Below are 20,653 nucleotides of genomic sequence, written 5' to 3' on the forward strand. Positions count from 1 at the left end.
GTAAAATAAAGCAGATTGATGGTTGCCAGGGCCCACAGGTTAGAAGGGAAATCAAGTGGGATGAGGTACAAGGGAAACTTTAAGGGTGATGGAAATGTTCTATATTTTTTATTGTGATGGCTCTTACCAGACGTATAAATCTGTTAAAAGTGATTGAAAGGTACACTTTAAATGTGCATGTGTTATCATATGTAAACTACAGCTCAATAAACTTAATTTAATAATTGTATCTAATTTCAACTAAGCTCACCTTCACAAAATGGTTAAGTGGCTTTACAAATTTCCTTCATAGAAGCTGTAGTTTGAAGATAATATTAATATGCAAGCCCAGCAATTGGCTGGCAGTTCTGCTAGAACAAACTCTCCCACACACTTGCTGTGTGGGTGGGTGTGCATCCCTTCCCTTCCTGGGACTCAGTTTCCTTGTCTATAAACTGAGGAGGTTAAACCAAATCAGTGGTCTTTGGAATTTTCGAAGGTCCCAAGCAAGTAGGGCATCAGAGCCCTCCAGGCATGGTTTTATATATTGGGTTTTTGATAAGAATTTGTTTGAACAAGTTCAGTGGTTTTAAAAAAAATGACTGAAATCTATTAACAGGATGACCTCTAAAGTTACAACATTTTAGCACAGTTACACATTGCTTAAGAATAGGGGTACATTCTGAGAAATGCATCATGAAGCGATTTCATCATTGTGCAAACATATGCTCTCACACAAACCTAGATGGTATAGCCTACTGCACAGCTAGGCTACGTAGCATAGCCTGTTGCTGCCAGGCTCCAAACCCATACAGTATGGAACTCTGCAGGCAACTGGAACACAATGGTAAGTGTTTGTGTATCTAAACATAGAAAAAGTACATTAAAAGTACAGTATAAAAGATAAAAAAATGATATACTTGTATAGGGAACTTTCCATGAATGGAGCATGTAGGACTGAAAGTTGCTCTGGGTGAGTCAGTGAGTGAATGGTGAATGAATGTGAAGGCCTAGGACATTCCTGTACACTGCTAGAGTTTTTTGTTTTGTTTTGTTTTGTTTTGTTTTGTTTTGTTTTGTTTTGTTTTGTTTTTGAGACAGAGTCTCACTCTGTTGCCTGGGCTAGAGTGCCGTGGCATCAGCCTAGCTCACCTCAACCTCAAACTCCTGGGCTCAAGCAATCCTCCTGCCTCAGCCTCCCGAGTAGCTGGGACTACAGGCATGTGCCACCATGCCTGGCTAATTTTTTCTATATATATTTTTAGCTGTCCATATAATTTCTTTCTATTTTTAGTAGAGACAGGGTTCTCGCTCTTGCTTAGGCTGGTATCAAACTCCTGAGCTCAAACGATCCACCCACCTTGGCCTCCCAGAGTGCTAGGATTACAGGCCTGAGCCACCACACCCGGCCCACTGCTAGAGATTTATAAACACTGTACACTTGGGTTACACTAAATTTATTTAAAATTTTTTTTCTTTCTTCAGTAATAAATTAATCTTAGCTTACTGTAACTTTATAAACTTTAAAATTTTTTTTAACTTTCTGATTCTTTTTTAATAACACTTAGCTTAAAACACAAACACATTGCACAGCTGTACAAAAATAATTTTCTTTCTTTATAACCTTATCTACAAGTTTTTTTCTATTTTTAACATTTTTTGGTTTTTTTAACTTTTTAAACTTTTTAGCTAAAAGCTTAGGCCGGGTGCGGTGGCTCACGCCTGTAACCCTAGCACTCTGGGAGGCCGAGGTGGGTGGATCGTTTGAGCTCAGGAGTTCGTGACCAGCCTGAGCAAGAGTGAGACTCTGTCTCTACTAAAAATAGAAAGAAATTATATGGACAGCTAAAAATATACATAGAAAAAAAATTAGCTGGGTATGATGGCACATGCCTGTAGTCCCAGCTACTCGGGAGGCTGAGGCAGAAGGATTGCTTAAGCCCAGGAGTTTGAGGTTGCTGTGAGCTAGGCTGACGCCACGGCACTCACTGTAGCCACTCTAGCCCAGGCAACAGAGCGAGACTCTGTCTCAAAAAAAAAAAAAAAGGAGAGGCAGAGGAAACAGGGTTCCCTGCTCCCCTGGAGTTGTTGATAGGAAGATGAGCAAGTCTCTTCTTTTGTTTCTATTTTCTTGATAAAATTAGCTGAGAGTGAGGAGGAGCAGAGGGTACTGGAGGTTTGAGGGCAGAAAGAAACCAAAAGGAAACCCCAGGAAAACAGAGGAGTGACTTGACTAAGAAAACACCAGAATTGCCAGGTAGTGCTGAATACTCAGTTGCTGTTTGTGGCCACAAAGGTAAAGAGGCCAGTTTGCGTGGTGTGGCCTTTTTCCCAGCTCAGGCATGGTTGCACGGGTGCAGGTGGGAAGACGATGGTGTGCCAGGGATGGAGGCTTTGCCAGGATAGTATAGCCCAGAGGAGTGGAAGCCAGAGAGTTGCACACATACGCAAGGAAATGGTGATGGACTTCGGAGTCTGACCTAGATAAGGAGGGAAGAGCACTTGAGTTTGACTTTCTAATGATTCCCGGTCATGTTGCAGGTGAAGTGGGAAATTAATGACACTTAGGTTTTGGTGTTTACTTGTGTGTTTTGTTTCAAACAGTCCCTGACTATAGACCTAGTGACATTCATAAAACAAGTAGATGCCTTTAGGCAAGCTGATGGGCCTTTTGGCTGTTATAAAACTAATCTGATTAAAATTTAGACAAATGAATTATTAACTATGTAAAACTAACCTAAAATTCAAATTTACAAACACTGCTTAGTTTTCTATTTAAGAATGTCTTAAAAATACCAGAACTGTCTTATTTATCTTTTATCCCCTAAACCTGATATATTGCCAGAAAGCTTTATGATGTCCTGAAGTCTCAGTTTCTTCATCTGTATAATGGAGAGAGTTATAGTACCTACCTCATAGCAATGAAGATTAAATAAGATCATGCAGATGAAATGGTTAGCACAGTATCTGGCTTGTAGTTAGTTTTTGTCTAATATTACCTTTTATCATCATCATCACCGTTTCTACATAAGTCAATTTTATGCTACAAGCATGTAATGAATTGTTCCCTTTTAATATATCCACAAAATTCTTCCTTTCTCTCTTCTTACAAACAGAACTCTGACTTTGTTGCAGGTAACAGTGATTAGCCTCCCCTGAGAATAGGAATGCCCTGAGCCTCAGTTCTGGCCAATGCAGTATGAGCAGAAATTGTTGGATTTGGCTTAACAAAATTTCCTTAGGTATAAGGGGCAGGTGATGACTCAGCTAGCACGTGCCTTTTGCACTTTGTCCTACCCTTTCTTTTTTCCTGGGATATAGATGTGATGCTTGCAGCTCCGGGAGCTATCTTGTGACCATAAGCCACTACTGCAGATAGTGAAGAAAGAAAAAGAGAGAGACCTAGATAAAGCAAGGATACTGATGACATTCTGGAGTTGCCATACCCATCCTGAATTCTGTTTCCCACTTCTTATTAGACAAAAAATAAATACATAAATGAAACTCTTCATTTTGCCTATACTACTCTATAAACCTCTGTTTCCTCATCTATAAAACAGAAAAAATAATAGTAGGTTTGGTGTGAGGATTCAATAGGTTAATATATGTGGCTTTAAAAAAAAAATAATTGAAAATCATGAACAGGATGACTTCTAAAACTATAACATGCTACTTCTTCAGTTGTTTCCCTCGTTCTTTTGTGAGAAAAGTGCCTGGCATATAGTGTTCAATAAGTGTTAGCTACATAATCAAGGTTATTATTATTACTTCAGGTCTTTGTTTTTGGTAATTGTACCCAATTTATAACTGATACAGCAACCACCAAAAATATATTTATTACAATTATTTAATGGTGAGGAAAGATATTCTTAAAAAAATGTTTGGTGGGAAAAAAACACATTACAAAACTGTATGTATGTATGATTTCAATTTTAACAATTACATAAATGTGTAGAAACACATCAAAGTTTTAATAGTAATTAGTTCTGAGTGGTAGGATCACAGGTGATTTTTTGCTTTAAATTTTTCATTTCCAAGGTTTTAAATGATAAGCGTATAACATTTACAACTGTTCTAGAATAGATTATCTAAGGAATATGTGAACAAATGTGTGCCTAAGCCATGAATTCTCCCAAAGAGCATACATAGCGGGAGCCAGGGTTAGAAGGATAGCCTTGTCAACAGAAAAGAAGTCAAACTCTGTAAAATAATTTAAAGAGGTTTATTCTGAGCCAAGTTTAAGGACCATGGCCCAGAGTCATGCCGAAGAAGTCTTGAATAAGTGGACTCACTGTGGTTGGGTTACAGTTTGGTTTTACACATTTTAGAGAGACAGAAATTACATGTAAATTATAAATCACTACATGGAAGGTGTATATTGGTTTGGCCCAAAAAGGCGGGACATCACAAAGTGGGGGCTTACAGGTTATAGATGGGTTTAAAGAATCTGTGATTTGTAATTGGTTAAAGAAATGAAGCTTTGTCTAAAACCTTGGAAGCATTTAAGTTATGATAAGGAAGTCTGTTAATCAGAGACAAGTCACTGGACATATACCCAAATTCAAGTGATCTGTTAAGTAAATTGAGGACCTGCAGGTTTGTTTTGTGTTGTAGAGCAGCAGTCCCCAACCTTTTTGGCACCAGGGACTGGTTTCATGGAAGGCAATTTTTCCACGGACCAGGGGGAGTGTGGCGCAAGCAGGGGGAGGTGGTGAGCAATGGGGAGCAGCTGTAAATACAGATGAAGTTTCAGTCACTCACCCACCACTTACCTCCTGCTGTGTGGTCTGGTTCCTAACAGGCCACAGAGTGGTAGTGATCTGCGGCTGGCCCAGGGGTTGGGGACAGCAGTTGCATAGCGTTAGGCCTGCTAATGAGTTATAAAGGATACCTACAAGAAAGGAAGGGGGCATGATGAAGCTTGTCTGTCCTCCCTTCTTGTGGCCGGCAGCTCAACTTCAGGTTATTTCTGGGGTCTCCTGGGCCAAGAGGACCTCCATTCAGTCAGCTGGGGCGGGGGGCTTTAAGATTTTATTTTAGTTCACAGCCTGTATATAGGTAAATTGATAAATGTGTATACATGCATGTGCCCAAAAGTTTTCAACTTACAACTAAGAAATGTCTACACGAGAACATTGAGTCCTCCTCAGTCTGAGGAACTTAGCTTGTTGCCTTCTCTCTAGAGTGAGAAGACTTATAGGAAACACCAGGCATGTCTTATTAAACAAATTAAATAAACATGCTTCTAATGGATTGCCCATGGAGACAGAGACACAGTGCCGGGCACTGTCCATGGCAATTGTCTGAATTAAACAATCGTAACAATAAGACTAACGTTGTATTGACTCAAAGCTTTGGTTCTGCGTGTTGAGTCAGGCTCGTAATTCAACCGACTTAACACAGAATTTGTCTCTGTGCATTTCCTTCCAGCAAACAGCATGGCTTACTGAGTGTGGTGTCTGTGCCACTGCCCACAAATCAAGGAAGAACTCTTTCAGGATCAAGGAAGTTCAGTTATGTATGTTACATTTGGGTCTTACTTGGACAGTACTGAGAACAGTTCCCTAGGAAAGTGGTTTTATGACATAAACTCCAATAAAACATAATTTCTTTAAGAAGAAGTGCAGTACCAACAGACCATTTTCAGAAATTAACATTTGGGTCTTCATACATCTTCAGTTAGGTGAAGAAGAAGAAAAGAGAAGAAGAAGGAGGAGGAGGAGGAAGAAGGAGGAGGAGGAGGAGAAGGAAGAAGGAGGAAGAAGAAGAAGGAGGAGGAAGAAGAAGAAGAAGGAGGAAGAAGAAGAAGGAGGAGGAAGAAGAAGAAGAAGGAAGAAGAAGGAGGAAGAAGAAGGAGGAGGAGGAGGAGGAGGAGGAGGAGGAAGAAGAAGAAGAAGAAGAAGAAGAAGAAGGAAGAAGAAGAAGAAGGAAGAAGAAGAAGAAGAAGGAAGAAGAAGGAGAAAGAGAAGAAGAAGACGAAGACGAAGAAGATGAAGAAGAAGGAGGAGGAGAAAGAAGAAGAGGAAGGAAGGAGAAGAAGAAGAAGGAAGAAGAAAGAGGAAGAAGAAGAAGAAGGAAGGAAGGAAGAAGAAGAAGAAAAGAAGAGAAGAAAGAAGACGAAGAAGAAGAAGAAGAAGAAGGAGGAGGAGGAGGAGGAGGAGGAGGAGGAAGGAGAAGAAGAGGAAGGAAGGAGAAGAAGAAGGAAGAAGAAGGAGGAAGAAGAAGAAGAAGAAGGAAGGAAGAAGAAGAAGAAAAGAAGAGAAGAAAGAAGAAGGAGAAGGAGAAGGAGAAGGAGAAGGAGAAGGAGAAGGAGAAGGAGAAGGAGAAGGAGAAGAAGAAGAAGAAGAAGAAGAAGAAGAAGAAGAAGAAGAAGAAGAAGAAGAAGAAGAAGAAGAAGAAGAAGAAGAAGAAAATGGGAGTCTTAAAAAAAAAAAAAATAATAATGCCAGCCCTGGTATTATACTCAGAATTAAATATAGGGCTGTTACCACACTGGGCAGCACTTTCGTGAAGGAATGTTATACTTCCAGATCCTTAGTGTATCTTCCCATGTCCTTTTTCCCTCAAACCCCCAGCGGATTTATAATTTGGTAAATTGCCCAGCTCAAGCTCTGACTAGCAGAAAGGAACTCACTTTCTCTCCACTTTTCCCAGCATCATCTTTTTCAAGCCTCTGGGCTCCTAAAGCACAAAAAAAGTCAAAGGGACACTTAGTGTTCAAGGAAGAAAGCAATTCCTGTGAGTAAATATTTACTTGCTCCTATTATTTCTCAAGGCATTATGAGTAATAATAATTGCTAGCATTGGAGGCCAGCCTCATGGGCAGATGGCCTGTGCAGTGGAACCCGCCCCATCCTCAGAAGGACCAACCACGCACTGGGCTTAGGCCTCTACTGTTGTCATCCTGAAATTCGTAATAAATTCTGAACAAGGAGCTTTGCATTTTCATTTTGCACTGGGCCCCACAAATTATGGAGCCAGTCCTATGAACATTTATAGAGCACTTATGCATCAGACTCTGTTCTAAAACTTTACCCTATTAAACATGAGTGGCAGGAGTACCACTAGACTGTGTGAATTTCCTGTTACTTAAGGTAATGTGCAGGAGTCTGTTTTCTTGCTACTAAAAAGTACTTCACTGAAAGAAGGGAAACACTTGCTCAGCAAGGCCTTCTGTTTTAAACATTGAAAACAAACACCCTATCATGTTACTGTTTCTTTCACATCACAAATCTGCAATTTCTTTAGTTGTTTACTTGTTATTTTCTGCACTGCCCCCTCTGGAAAAATAAACTCCCTGTTTTTCATTACTGAATTTCAAACATCTAGTATAATATCTGACACATAATAGGTAATCAATAAAGGTTTTAAGAAACTAAGTATCCAAAGCTTCTTGGGAAGCTTTCTACACGTAAGTGTAGAAATAATAGCTCTGCTACAAAGTGCTACAGAGTATCACCACCTGTATTAAATCATTTAATTGCCTTGGATGCTGAATGATGCACAAATAAGGCTTTTATGGCCTTTTATAAAATAAAAGCTCATTTAATTAAACAATAGATGAGTCCCAGCTATCTGCTTGGCACTCTGTGACATGCCAGAGGCATTCTATTATAACAGGAGGTCCTTCATCTCCAGAAGTTGAGACTGATTGACCAGGGAATGGTTCTCAAGGGAGTCTCCAATATAAAAACTAAACAGTATTTCCCTTTTTCAGGCTCATTCTCTCACAAATGTGGAGTTTTCCAAAGGTTACATGCAACAGTGTATAATGAATAGTAGTGGAATCTGTGCTTATGTGTTATGGTGTCTTAAAATGTTCTCCATTTTAAGGTCTAATTTAGTAAATTTAAATAGGTATAACCCACATTTAAAAAAAAAAAAAGCTCTTTGGGGTCTTTCATAATCTGTACGAATATAAAGGGATTTTGAGACCAAGTTTGAGAACCACAGCAAAACAGAACCGATGCATACCGTTAGCAACAAAGAATACACAATAAATAACAATGGAGATTACAATGTAAGGTTTGGTCCCAACCACAATGTTGGGAACCCAGTGTGTGGGTAAATGGAGATGACCAGGGTGGGACGAGGGGCCAAGGTGCGCAGGGAGTCTCTGCAAGGGCACACACCTCCTTCACACTCCATACAAGAAGCTGTAAATTTTTCTCTCGCTGATCAGGGATCTAATAAAAACCAGGGCATAACTTTAACAAAGACAGGAACTTTTAAGGCGGCACGAATTATGTTAAAAGTCTGTCCATTTAGTAATAACTCTAAAGTTTGGCGTAGGAGCTAAAACATCAGCTTCCTCACTTTGGGGCGTGAGCTAGGGAGGTGGGGGATGTGTGCAAGGAAGAAAAGGGCGGGAAAATGACGGACTAAAGAAAGAAGGGCAGGGTGTAGGGGGAGGGGAAGAAACAGCGCACGAAGCCAATGAAAGAGACCGAGGCTGCAGCGCGTGCGCCAGCCCTCCGCATGCGCCGGCGCACGCCTGGTGATCTCGCGGGAAAACAACCGTTGCCTGTCCCGGCGTTGTTTGGTAGGTGGGGGGGGCGGTGGAGGCGGGAGTAAAGTCTCGCGAGAAGAGGCGGTAGCCGTAGCGGAGCTGTGCGGTTGTGTGTGTCTGCGGCTCCGCAGCTCTAACTGCGGACGGTTTGCTAAGCCCGTTAGTGCCCTCGGTCGAGACTCACGCCACCGTCATGTCCCGCTACCTGCGCCCCCCCAACACGTCTCTGTTTGTCAGGAACGTGGCGGACGACACCAGGTAGGTACGGGGCAGGTACCGCGGGCCTGCGCCAGGAGGCCGCAGGCGCACGGAGAGGACACTGGCGGCGGCGGAGGCGGCGGCGCTGAGCCGGGGGAAGGGAAGGGATGAAGATGGCGGGTCCCGCGCCCGAACTAGGCCGCGCCGCCGGCCTCCGCCGCCGCCCGGGAGCGAGGGAGGCGCCCCTGCCCTGGCTGGGGAGCGCGGGCCGCGTGGCGGGGGTTTCGTTGCCCCTCCCCCTCCGCACTTCGGGGCGCCCTCTTCCCGCTTCCTCTGGGCGCCGCCCGCCCCCGCCGCTGTCTTCCCGCGACCCAGCATCCGCTCCCCATCGATTGGAAGTTCACGTTCTTCGGGGTGCACGCCCCCTTGGCCCGCAGATATATTTTTTTCCTGTTAAAGATTGCGGTGAAATAACGGGATCGAGGGAGAGACATGTGAAGAAGCATTTGCTACCTTTTTTCTTTCTTATTTTTGGTCGTGGTTATGTTTGTGGTTTTCAATCTGTTGGAGACGTTTGAGAAAAAGGAAAGTTGAAATTAGTGGAGTTAAATTTTTTTAGTTAAATATTGCGAGTAGTTTTTCCCGTTTCGTGGAAATTCTGGTCACCCTTTGAGAGGCTTAGGAAGCTTTTATCTTTAGAACATTGGCAGGTAAATTAGATTAATCCATACCTACCTTAAATAGGCTGTGTTCTCACCAGTTCCCTTAATTGTTTCGAGTTGCCTTCATATGTCACAAATAATGTACAAACAAAAAATAAGGTGTTGGTTTTTGCTAGCTTTGTGATTTACTTTCTTTTGTCTTAACTTTAAAGAGTTAGATATGTTTGTGACTTATTTTTCAGACCATATCTACCTACTATTGTCTGATCCTGTCACTAAAATTTTGTAGTAAAAATAAGTGCTTGGGATTTTTCAGAGTACAGGAGTTGATTTGATACTGTTAAAGAAAAACATTAGCAATGCTTAGATACAATCTAATGCTGGTATACCTTTTATGAAAAGTGCAGGCCGAATAAAAACAATAAATGGTGATCGTTTCCTTATACCATATGTCTGTTTTCTGTTGATATAAAATAATAATACATCTAATTATTAATTGCATTTTTATTTTTAAAATTCTTGCATTGTAGCTTTTCTTTATCAAAAAGATGCATTGCCTGTACATCTTTATATGTTCTTAGTTGGCTTTTAATGTTGAAATTTAGAAAGCTTTTTTGTTTCAGGTCACCCAGGGATACAGCTGAGACCTATGGGTCTCGGATTATTAATAAGCACAGTCCCTTTCATTGATTGAGATATTACAGAAAGATAACTATTGCTTAAAAAGAAGCTCTTTTAAGGGCATGAACATAAAAATTTGAGGTCTTTTTATGATGTTTTAGGTCTGAAGATTTACGGCGTGAATTTGGTCGTTATGGTCCTATAGTTGATGTGTATGTTCCGCTTGATTTCTACACTCGCCGTCCAAGAGGATTTGCTTATGTTCAATATCCTTTCTTCAGATGGCTGATTAGTGAGGGGTGTTGAAGTTTGAAATTCAAGTTTATGTAAGTGGTAACATCTAAAAAGTAGTTTATTTTTGTCCTCTAATGAATGTCTTATATCTTCAAATTTTTGAAAATTGATTCTGACTCACACGTTGCTCTTACTATTTCTTAAAGTTAATCCAAAAATAGTAATATTTAAATTCCCATTCATGCTGCTAAAATTCAAATCAATGATTATATGTGATTTAAATTTGAATACACTCTGGTTGCTACCACCTTTAATGTAAGTCAATTAAAAGTTAATATGTTCTTGTGCTTAGCAATTAAAGTTTGGTATTCTTGTTTGTTAATTTGAATCACTTGATCAAAAACAAATTGTATAACAATGAGGTAAACTTCTTTAATATTGTCCCCTAATTTGCTGTCCTCTGTTGTTACCTCAGAGAATGTAAAGCTGTACAGTTATGGCGACCCCAAAGAGAAAGCATGAAAGAACCTTTAGAGTAGAGTTCAACACTTAAGGCAAGTAGACAAGCCAAAGACCTCTTAAGGATCAGGCTTGAAGAGAAGGGAGAGTTTGGGAAAAGAAAAAATAAAGAAAAGCTGGAAGAAGGACAAGCCTAATGGGAGACAAAGCCTCGCTTTATCTACAAAAGGGGGAAAAGGTTGTTTTTCAAAGTTAAAGATAAAGCCATCTGTCATATTTGGCCAAGCATCTCATGACAAGTCCTTCTGACAAGCACTTAAAGAGTTAAAGGTCAAGATGAAGTTGAATGATGGCCAAGATTAAAGGAGTCATACCTGATGTATCCTACAGAATAACTATTTTCCTTTTGGTTTTTTTTTCTTTTGTTTTTTTTTTTTTTTTAATGTTTTGTAAGCAGTTAATTTTCACAATTCTGGTTTGGTCTAGTGACAAAACCTATAACTTGATTTGTGTGGGCCTTTGATGTTGTGATTGTGGTCTTGTATAAATGCACTCTCTCTTAGCTTATCAAGTTAAAGTGTAACAGGATGTAATATTGTTAAGATTCAGTTCAGCATATTTTGGTTTTGAACCAGGTGGTCAGATATCACAGAGTAGCAGGCAGTGCTCTTTGGGGTAGCATGAGGTTCTGGGGTCAAGCCACAAAGTCCTGCTTAAAGGAGAGACAGGTGCATGCACTGGGGACTATGTAGAAACAGCTCTGGTGGTCTTGTAGGGTCAAATCTACTAGAAATACTGTTTGTTTATAGATTTCATAGTGGCTCCTGGGGAGGCACACAAACCCTTAACTTCTGGAACTTAGCTCTCTGTGAAGCCTACTGGCCCTGTGCTGCTTTAGCACACATGATCAGTTGGCCCTGAATGGGTTGCACAAGCCTTCTCCCTGGGTACCTAATCAGGATCTATGGGAAATTGGTCCCTGACCTAGAGTTTCAGGTGACCTTACTTCCTCCGTTCAGTGAGATCATCTTCCTGCAACAACAAAAGTTTGGGCTGTGGACCTCAAGCTAGGAGAAATTCTCACTGCTTAAATTCAGTGGATCTCTCGAAACTTAAGTTAGCGGAGTCCTAGTGAGACTTACCGGGAAAGGCCGAAGCTACCCCTCCTGGCCAGTGATCAAAGACAGTTGGGATTGGTTGCAAAGCTCTGTTACAGAGAGGATAATAATTATATCCGGTCTGGTAAATAAAAATGGATGTGCATGCTGGCTTATAATGTTGACCTGATTTTACCTGGTTTGGGATGGCCTGGGAACCAAAGTCAGCAGTAATTAGACTCAGTATGTAATACTTTAGCCAGAAAAGGGTGGTCATACAAAGGAAGCTACAGGAGAGAGATAATTTTTATATGTACATATTTAGTACATCTTTATGGTCTTTAAAATAATTAAAAGGAAATAAGTAACAGGCTTATCAGTTTTATTTTTGGAAAGACCATGAAATACACATTTCTCCATGACTGGCATCAGAGTGATACTTGGCTGCCATTACTGCTGCTCTCTCTTCTGCCTGACTCCATTCGCAATTAGCCTTCCATTCCTATCTCTGGCTTACCAGGTAAAGTAGAATCTGGCCATCCAACCCAGGATTCCATTTTTGAGGGTAGCCCCAGAGAGTGTGCTCTGCTCTCACTAATAATTTGTATAGCTCTCTATGTAAATCCTTTTTAAAATTGTTATGTTCTTTGTCTTAGGGTAACAAATAAAGTAGTATACCCATTAAGTGAGCTTACTCCTTTTTAGTTTAGAGCCAACCTGGATACCTTGAGGGATGTTCAGTTACAATATTCAAGGCTCTAAACTCCCCATCAGCCTTTGCCTTTTCATGTTGAAAGCCCAATTATTCTTGACTTGGGAAAACCTCTCCTTCCATTTAACCTACACATAATGACCTCAGGAAGAGAGAGCTAGAAACCTGCTGCAGTTTTTTAATTCCTTTCAGAACAAAAAGTGGGAAATCCAGTGAGGCAGACCATTTCGTCTCTGGAATAAAAGAACACTAGTATCAATCTTGAAAGGAGTGTGTCACTTCTGAGATGTTTTTTAATCGGCTGTCCAAATCTACACTCTTGTGTTCTGTTTCACATTTAAGCAGTAGAAATGTGCAATCTAGAATAGTGATTTTTTTTTTTAAGGATAGAATGAAAATATGTGCCTGAACCTAACCTAGATCCCCTTCCAAATCTTTTGTATCAAATGCTGCCTTGAAGGTATACTTGGCTTCTGTTAGAATGGTGGTTTTAGGAAAGGAGCTAGGTTTGGACGAAGTAACTATTTAAAGCTAGCAGTTCTCAAGGTTATTGCTGACATGAGGGAGGAGGACAAGGCAGCTTAGCTTCTCAGATCAAAAATGAGTACCAGCAGTTCCTGCTTATAGCTAGTAAATAGTATCCAAGTTCTCAAGTTGGAAACTAGTCGTAAACCCATTTCTTTGCTGAAAGCTGTATATTTAGTATCATGGTTAGGGCTTTCCAGTCTAGGAGTCCTTAACAGTGGTTTGTTATTTCTCGATAGCATGCTTTTACAGTCTGTGCATGGATGTAATATGCTTGTGGTATGGTGATTGTCTTCAGTATTGCCTGACTCTGTCTTGATACCCACAAGTGGCCAGCGTGCCAGTCTTCCCTGTGCAGTGCAAGGAAGACAACTACATGAATTAATAGTATTAGATATATCTGGAAAAAAAACTGCAAAATATGAAGTTAATGCTTCATCTCTTGTAAGGTAAGGCACATTCTGCTTGCTTACACAAGAACTATTGGCATTTTCTTTTTTTCATTTGAAACATGAAAAACAGTATTTTGATTTTATTTTAAGAAATTTGTATTTTAGCATACAACACAGAACTGACATTTGTTTTTTTCTTTTTTTTTGTCTTGTTTTGTAAAGTTCTTAAAACTCAGGAAAACTTTTTACTAGGAAAACTTGGTGATTCAGCTATAACATGCTACTTCAATAATAACTTTACAATACGTATTCTCATCTGTTTTCAAAACCTTGCTTTAGGAAATCACAAGTGCTTTATACTGTGAAGTGTTAATGGCTGAATCAACCAACTAGTGAGTGGGATCTGATTGATTTTCTAAAACAATATTGGGAGATTATTAATTGTTCCAGACTTACCAACTGAACTTTCATTATCAAAGTTTGTAAAACTTACCAAGCCCCTTAACATTTAGCACATTTGAGGATGTTCGTGATGCTGAAGATGCTTTGCATAATTTGGACAGAAAATGGATTTGTGGACGTCAAATTGAAATACAGTTTGCACAGGGGGATCGGAAGAGTAAGTACCCTTACGCCTAACATATAATGTATTCTTTTTAGCCAGTGTTCTTGGGATTTTAAGTATTTAAGCAATTTGTATATCTGTTCAAAACCCAAAAGACTGTTTTTAAGAAGATAGAGTATCTTGAATATTTCATACTTTTCAGATGGATTACAAAGTTTAAGTGTAGTTATAGCTAGGATGTGGAGATCAGAATGACTGAAAGATGTTTGAACTTTTCAGAAAGTTGATCATGCAGGCATAAACCAGATGCTAGCTGCATACTGATAAAGCAGGAATATGAATAAAATAGAATTCAGGTAAACCTTTGTTTGAATTTTGGCTCAGCCATTATGTTGTCTTGGGCTATAGATACTAAGAGAGATTAAACCAATAAGTATTTTGTTGTTGTTAATTGTGTTCCTAATGAATGGAAGCCATGGCAGGATAATTACAAACCAGTGTATCATTCAAAAGCCATTCGTATTTTAATTTGGAGTTTTAAAAATCCTTTTATGGTGTGGATTCCTAAAGTCAAAGAGTTGGCTTGTCTTGGGGGGGACCGAGGGTGGGGGGAGTGGAAGTGAGTTCTCTCTGTTGCCAGGCTAGTGTGCAGTGGATCAGTCATAGCTCACTGCAGCCTCAAACTCCTGGGCTGAAGCAGTCTTCTGATAGCCTTCCTTAAAAATAAATACATACCTTTTCCAAGATTAATGTTCACAAATTAACTCAACCTAGCCCAAGAAAGAAACGAAGACTAAATCATGTTCTGGGTCTGTGTCTCACACCAAAACTAGAGACATCTCTAAAACAGATTCCAAAGCACACATGTTGGTTTAAGAGGAAAGATACAGGAATTTTTTATTTCTTGAGGGCTTCAATACTAAGTTTTTAATATTTCTAAATATTTCTGTTCTATGTATTTCCTAGCACCAAATCAGATGAAAGCCAAGGAAGGAAGGAATGTGTACAGTTCTTCCCGTTATGATGATTATGATCGATACAGACGTTCTAGAAGCCGAAGTTATGAAAGAAGGAGATCAAGAAGTCGGTCTTTTGATTACAACTATAGGAGATCTTATAGTCCTAGAAAGTAAGTGTGATGTGTAACACAGTGATTTGTTTTAAAAAGATGTGTTAATTTTTTTTTACCTTTTTATGTATACTTTTAATTATATACATTGGATGCTTCATTGAGACTAAAAATATTTTAGTGTTTCATTTTAAAAGTTTTATGGTTCACGTGTAATTTGAAATTTTGGCTCTTTATAAATAGACATTTGTCACTGTTTGCTTTTTCTGATATGCTTTTTAGCAGTAGACCGACTGGAAGACCACGGCGTAGCAGAAGCCATTCCGACAATGATAGGTAAATAACTTTGCTTTGAAAAAAAACTCATATATTTTTCAATTTCAGAGTGAACTTTTGCTCTAAAAATATTAATAACAAATTTGATTAATATAGAATCTAATTTTTACTCTAATTATATCTCTCCTCTGTTTTGAAAGATTCAAACACCGAAATCGATCTTTTTCAAGATCTAAATCCAATTCAAGATCACGGTCCAAGTCCCAGCCCAAGAAAGAAATGAAGGCTAAATCACGTTCTAGGTCTGCATCTCACACCAAAACTAGAGGCACCTCTAAAACAGATTCCAAAACACATTATAAGTCTGGCTCAAGATATGAAAAGGAATCAAGGAAAAAAGAACCACCTAGATCCAAATCTCAGTCAAGATCACAGTCTAGGTCTAGGTCAAAATCTAGATCGAGGTCTTGGACTAGTCCTAAGTCCAGTGGCCACTGATAGTATAAACCATGATAATTTTTAGGCATGTATCATTCATTTACTCATAGTTTGGTTTACTTAAATTATCAGGAATACAATGTTGCAATGATGCTTAAAAAACATTTGTTAGTTTTCCCTGTACCAGGCAATGGTTATAATTAAAATATGCTGTTGAGAAGCCACTCTTAAGAGTCCAGTTTGTTTAATGTTACGGGCAGCTACCAATTTGTGGTGTCTCTGTATATTTTTGTAAAGATTCTCATTTTTTATGCTTGAAGTATTTGGTGAAAAGATGTTGGTTGACCATAATTTGCAACATTGTCTTATTAAAAATAAACTTTCATATTCGTATTTGGTAGAACTGTTAACCTAGAATGTAGCTTGATAATAAGATAGAATAATACAAAAGTGAAGTTGTAGCCACAGTACAACACTGACTGCTCAGACACATTTAGGTTCAGGGTGGACCTTTATGTCTTGGCAAGATGTCTAGGCCCCTGATAATAGTTTATTTATGATGCAGTGTGGAATAGTTCTTTTGTTAACCCCACTGTCTTGGGGAATGATGCCAGCTGGGTTACATAGTATTTTCAGGGAGGTGTGGAGTTTTTGACTGAAACATGGAGCCTTCACTGCTTTTTTTCTGGTTTCTATGAAGATTTGGAACACAGAAAACATCAGAAAAACTCACCTTAAAATTCGAGCAGGTCAATGATGGCAGAAATAATTTTAAGAGGAAAAGGATGTTCTTATGTAGTTATGCTAAAATTTAAGGAATATTGTTGACCATAATATTGCTTAGTTTTTTTACTGCTGTTAGAAGCAAGTAAATTGTTTCATAGTAGGTTTTGTGTGTGTGTATGTGTGTGCATAGTGTAAAGGAACTGAATTTTGATGCTTAAAGCACTTGGTGTGTGCATTTGTATCAAAATTTGCCTGCCTCTTCGTGCGGGAGGCTTGCTCCCAGTTTATTTAATATGAGGCAAGTTGAAAGACAGCACTCTAACTCTAGGTGATTCTGTGGTGCCATGAAATTTAAAGTAGTTTTGCAAAAAGGATTAGTCAGTTTTAAGCAAGAGTCACATCTCTGAGTTTTTGATTATCAATATGTAGTACCCAACTAAAAATGAAAAAGTAGTGCCCTTATCCATTTATAATTTCTAGTATTTCTCTGAAAGATCGTTTTGGGGGCAAAAAATGTCCAGTCTCATTTCAGAATTAAAGGCTAGCATCTTTAAAAATCTCAGATTGCTTGCTTGCAAATAGAAGTAAGAAATATTACGGGGAAACGAATCCTTTTAGAGGATTACTTTTTTCAATTTTCGTTTTAGTAATCTAGGCTTTGCCTGTAAAGAACAAAAAGATGGTTTTTAAATACTGTTTGTGGAATGTGTTTAAAGGATTGATTCTAGAACCTTTGTATATTTGATAGTATTTCTAGCTTTCATTTCTTTACTGTTTGCAGTTAATGTTCATGTTCTGCTATGCAATCATTTATATGCACGTTTCTTTAATTTTTTTAGATTTTCCTGGATGTATAGTTTAAACAACAAAAAGTCTATTTAAAACTGTAGCAGTAGTTTGCAGTTCTAGCAAAGAGGAAAGTTGTGGGGTTAAACTTTGTATTTTCTTTTCTTATAGAAGCTTCTAAAAAGGTATTTTTATATGTTCTTTTTAACAAATATTGTGTACAACCTTTAAAACATCAATGTTTGGATCAAAACAAGACCCAGCTTATTTTCTGCTTGCTGTAAATTAAGCAAACATGCTATAATAAAAACAAAATGAAGGAAATAATGATTAACTGGAATTATTATAGTATTGAATATGATCCTAAAATAACAGTGGAAACAGTCCTTTGTAGATTTAGGAATATTTTTAATCAGTGTTGCACTAGGCACAACTAACTTTTACTTAGGAAATGATAGAACTTGCCAGATAGCTACATCTTTTACATAGTACTTAAGAATTCATTATGTAATATCAAAGTAGTTTTATGATTGCTCATTAAGCCTCTTGGGTTAAATAACTATTAAGAAAGAGGTTATTTGGTAGTATTAAGATACATATTAAAGTGAAATTTGGGTCAGCTAAATATGTTTATACTTTTCATTATTGGGTGGATCAATAATTCTGCTCTTCCACTTCCTAAACAAGATGCATCGGGCCTTCTGTTTATGGCATGATTTTAAATTCTTTTTCATTGAATGTTGGTGAGCAGTTAATATGTGATAACCACTTTGGGGAAGTAGGTTGGGTGTTTTGTGATTTGAATTCTAGCTACTTTATGACAATTTTAGTATTTATGATTTGCCAGACGCTTCAAAAGGCTTTGTGGTAACTCATTTACTCTTCTCAAAACCCTATGAGAAAGATAATTTTTATTTCCCCCATGTTACAGATAAAGAAACTGAGGCGCAAAGACAAGACTGTTAAAGGCAGAGGCAGGATTGGAGCCAGGCCTGGTCATTAGATTTGTTTTGTTTTGGTTTGGTTTTTTTGCAAACTATAATTTGAGAGAAGTAGGTTGAGGAGATAGCCCATTGAAATTGTTCTTAGTCTCTGTGTAGAACTAGAAGGTCTGATGTTTTCATTTTATTTTCTACTTGTGTCAGCTTATTTTTAATCTCAGACTATTTTCTTGAGAACCTTACATGTTGTTTCTAAAGTGATATACCTAACAGCTTCAAAAGGTTTATAGTTGAACCCATGATGGTTAGGATCCTACAGATAATTGGTGAGGATCTTTACATAGTGTTTTAAGTTAATTTTGGGTTACATAGTTGAGTCCCACACTGAGTACCTACTGTGTTGTGTGTCTGGCACTGGGCTCAATATTAAATAGAGTGGTCATGTCAACACTTAAGTGAGGGCTGAGACTTCATCTCTCCTTTTTACTTAAGGTCTCTGCATTTTTTTTTTTTTTTTGAAGCCAAGTAAGCAAGAAGAAAAATGAGAGATAATGCTTCAGTGAGAGAGGAAAGGTGCTACATAGAGTATGCGCTATTAAGTTACAACCCAGGGAAAAGACCTGGGAACTATTGTATTATTCTCTTGAAAATTTGGCCCAGTAAGCTGCTACATCCAGTTCAACTAACAAAATCCTGTATACCACAGAGAAGAATAAAGAAAACCAAACTGACAAACATCCTTCTTTTATTTAAGACCAAACTGCAGCTGGAATACCCAGTACAGTTCTGCTTACTACACTTCAAGAAAGATCTGAAAGCGGAAAAAGAACCAAAGAAGGGCAGTTCAAGCGACCAAAGGGTGGGTGGAAGGTGCTGCAGTATGAATACTGTACGAATATTTTGACTCTGGTCTGAAAAGATAAAAGAATGTTATCGAAAACTACATGGAATAATTGAAGTCCCTTCAAGTTTGAAAGTAAGCATCTTAGGACAAATAAAAAGAAACTCAACTTTGTACTTGTGGAAACTAATCCCTAAATATGAATAGGTTTATATTGATTCATGGGTAACAGGTCCAAAATAAATTATTGGAAACTAGGATGTCTGGATATCAAGGAAGACAGCCATAGTCTCTTACAGTGCCTCTATTGGTCTGTCTCAAACTGAATTGGGTGGGGAAAGGTATGTCCAATATAAACTTCCTTGGTTATCTCTTAAGTCAGTTCCATTTTCACCATTATTGGCAAAATCTTGCCTTTATTTTGGTGCCAGTGTTTTTGCTTAATCGTTTGCTTTGTTGGCATCTGAGTTTACTTGTACGCCACATGTAGTTTACATCTTCCTTAATTATTCTTTCCCAGGTAAATTCCAATTATACTTGACATCCAGCTAAGAGGGCCCATCTCTTAATTCTTTCCTAGTCAGTATGTTTAGCAAATATTTATTGAGCCCTTACTGTGGGCAAAACATTGTACTGGATAATTGGGGAGAAAAGTAGATAATTCCCTTATTCAATAAATGTCTACTGAGCACAATCTAGTGAATCATTACAGTATGGCCTGATTGTTTTGTTTGAGGTGTATTATTCATAAGAATATTTTACACCATTCATATCTTGTAATTATGAAACCCAATATACTATCAAAAATAATTTTGTGGTTATCTGCCATTTAAAAGTATCCAGTATTTTCTGTTTGCATCCATTAATACAGATAATGAAAAGATGTTTTAATCTGTAATAAACTGGTTTATTGTGCAGTGACTGTAATATACTAGAGTTATATTAAATTGTTAGCTCTGCCTCATCAAACACGTATTAGGAAATAGTCCCCAAAATAAGTATTTAACTTTGCATTAGATATCAAGGAGACTCTGGGTGCTATAATTAGATTATTTTGAGGCAGACAGAGAGCTGTTGTCGCAGCTGACTTAGTATGTTCTGTAATTGAGAAAATGTTCTCCAAATTACACTTTTTAGTGATTTACATGTACATTTTATAGGGGACATGTTCTGTGTATAGTGAATAAATAACTTTTATAGTATTACAAAATGTTTTGGATTCCTTAGTTCCTTATTAGGATATGAAATTTGTTTACCTATATATTGACTCCATCACGCATTTGATTTTTGTCATATTTTTGCCATGTATTTAAAGCTATTCATATAAAATTACTCATCTAAAAAGTATGGAAATGGAGTTTAAGCCTTTATAATAATTTTGAAAATAGAGCATAAATTAACATAACTTAAGGGAGGTGTAAAATGGAGGTATTTTAATCCCTATTTTATTAAAAAAGGTTTTTTTCTTTGGAGACAGGGTCTCACTCTGTTGCCTGGGCAAGATTGCAAGGGAGTCATCGTAGCTCGCTGCAGCTTCCAACTGCTGGGCTCGGGTGATCCTCCTGCCTCAACCTCCCAAGTAGCTGGGACTATAGGCACACACCACCATGCCCAGCTATTTTT

At 38.4% G+C, this 20,653-nt stretch overlaps 1 protein-coding gene and 1 long non-coding RNA gene across 8 annotated transcripts; both read left to right on the forward strand.

Moving 5' to 3' along the window:
* Window positions 1-721: 721 nt before the first annotated feature.
* On the forward strand, window positions 722-5,693 carry LOC123634412. Its single transcript, XR_006733908.1, has 3 exons — window positions 722-826; window positions 5,410-5,497; window positions 5,659-5,693. It is a non-coding gene; the product is annotated as an uncharacterized LOC123634412 (long non-coding RNA).
* Window positions 5,694-8,517: 2,824 nt separating this feature from the next.
* SRSF10 (serine and arginine rich splicing factor 10) lies at window positions 8,518-20,240 on the forward strand. Of its 7 annotated transcripts, XM_045546016.1 has the most exons (7): window positions 8,543-8,746; window positions 10,131-10,235; window positions 13,904-14,007; window positions 14,920-15,082; window positions 15,305-15,358; window positions 15,499-15,600; window positions 18,944-20,240. In XM_045546016.1, the coding sequence occupies exons 1-7, from the start codon at window positions 8,682-8,684 to the stop codon at window positions 19,002-19,004; spliced, it is 654 nt and encodes a 217-aa protein (XP_045401972.1). In that variant the 5' UTR covers window positions 8,543-8,681; the 3' UTR covers window positions 19,005-20,240. The 7 variants fall into 7 exon arrangements, with proteins under 7 accessions (XP_045401966.1, XP_045401972.1, XP_045401968.1 ...); XM_045546010.1 differs by having other exon boundaries at window positions 8,518-8,746; window positions 15,499-20,240; XM_045546012.1 differs by lacking the exon at window positions 15,499-15,600 and having other exon boundaries at window positions 8,544-8,746.
* The last annotated feature ends 413 nt before the right edge of the window (window positions 20,241-20,653 follow it).

This window comes from Lemur catta, chromosome 3 (assembly GCF_020740605.2).
Source record: "Lemur catta isolate mLemCat1 chromosome 3, mLemCat1.pri, whole genome shotgun sequence".
Taxonomy (NCBI): Eukaryota; Metazoa; Chordata; class Mammalia; order Primates; family Lemuridae; genus Lemur; species Lemur catta.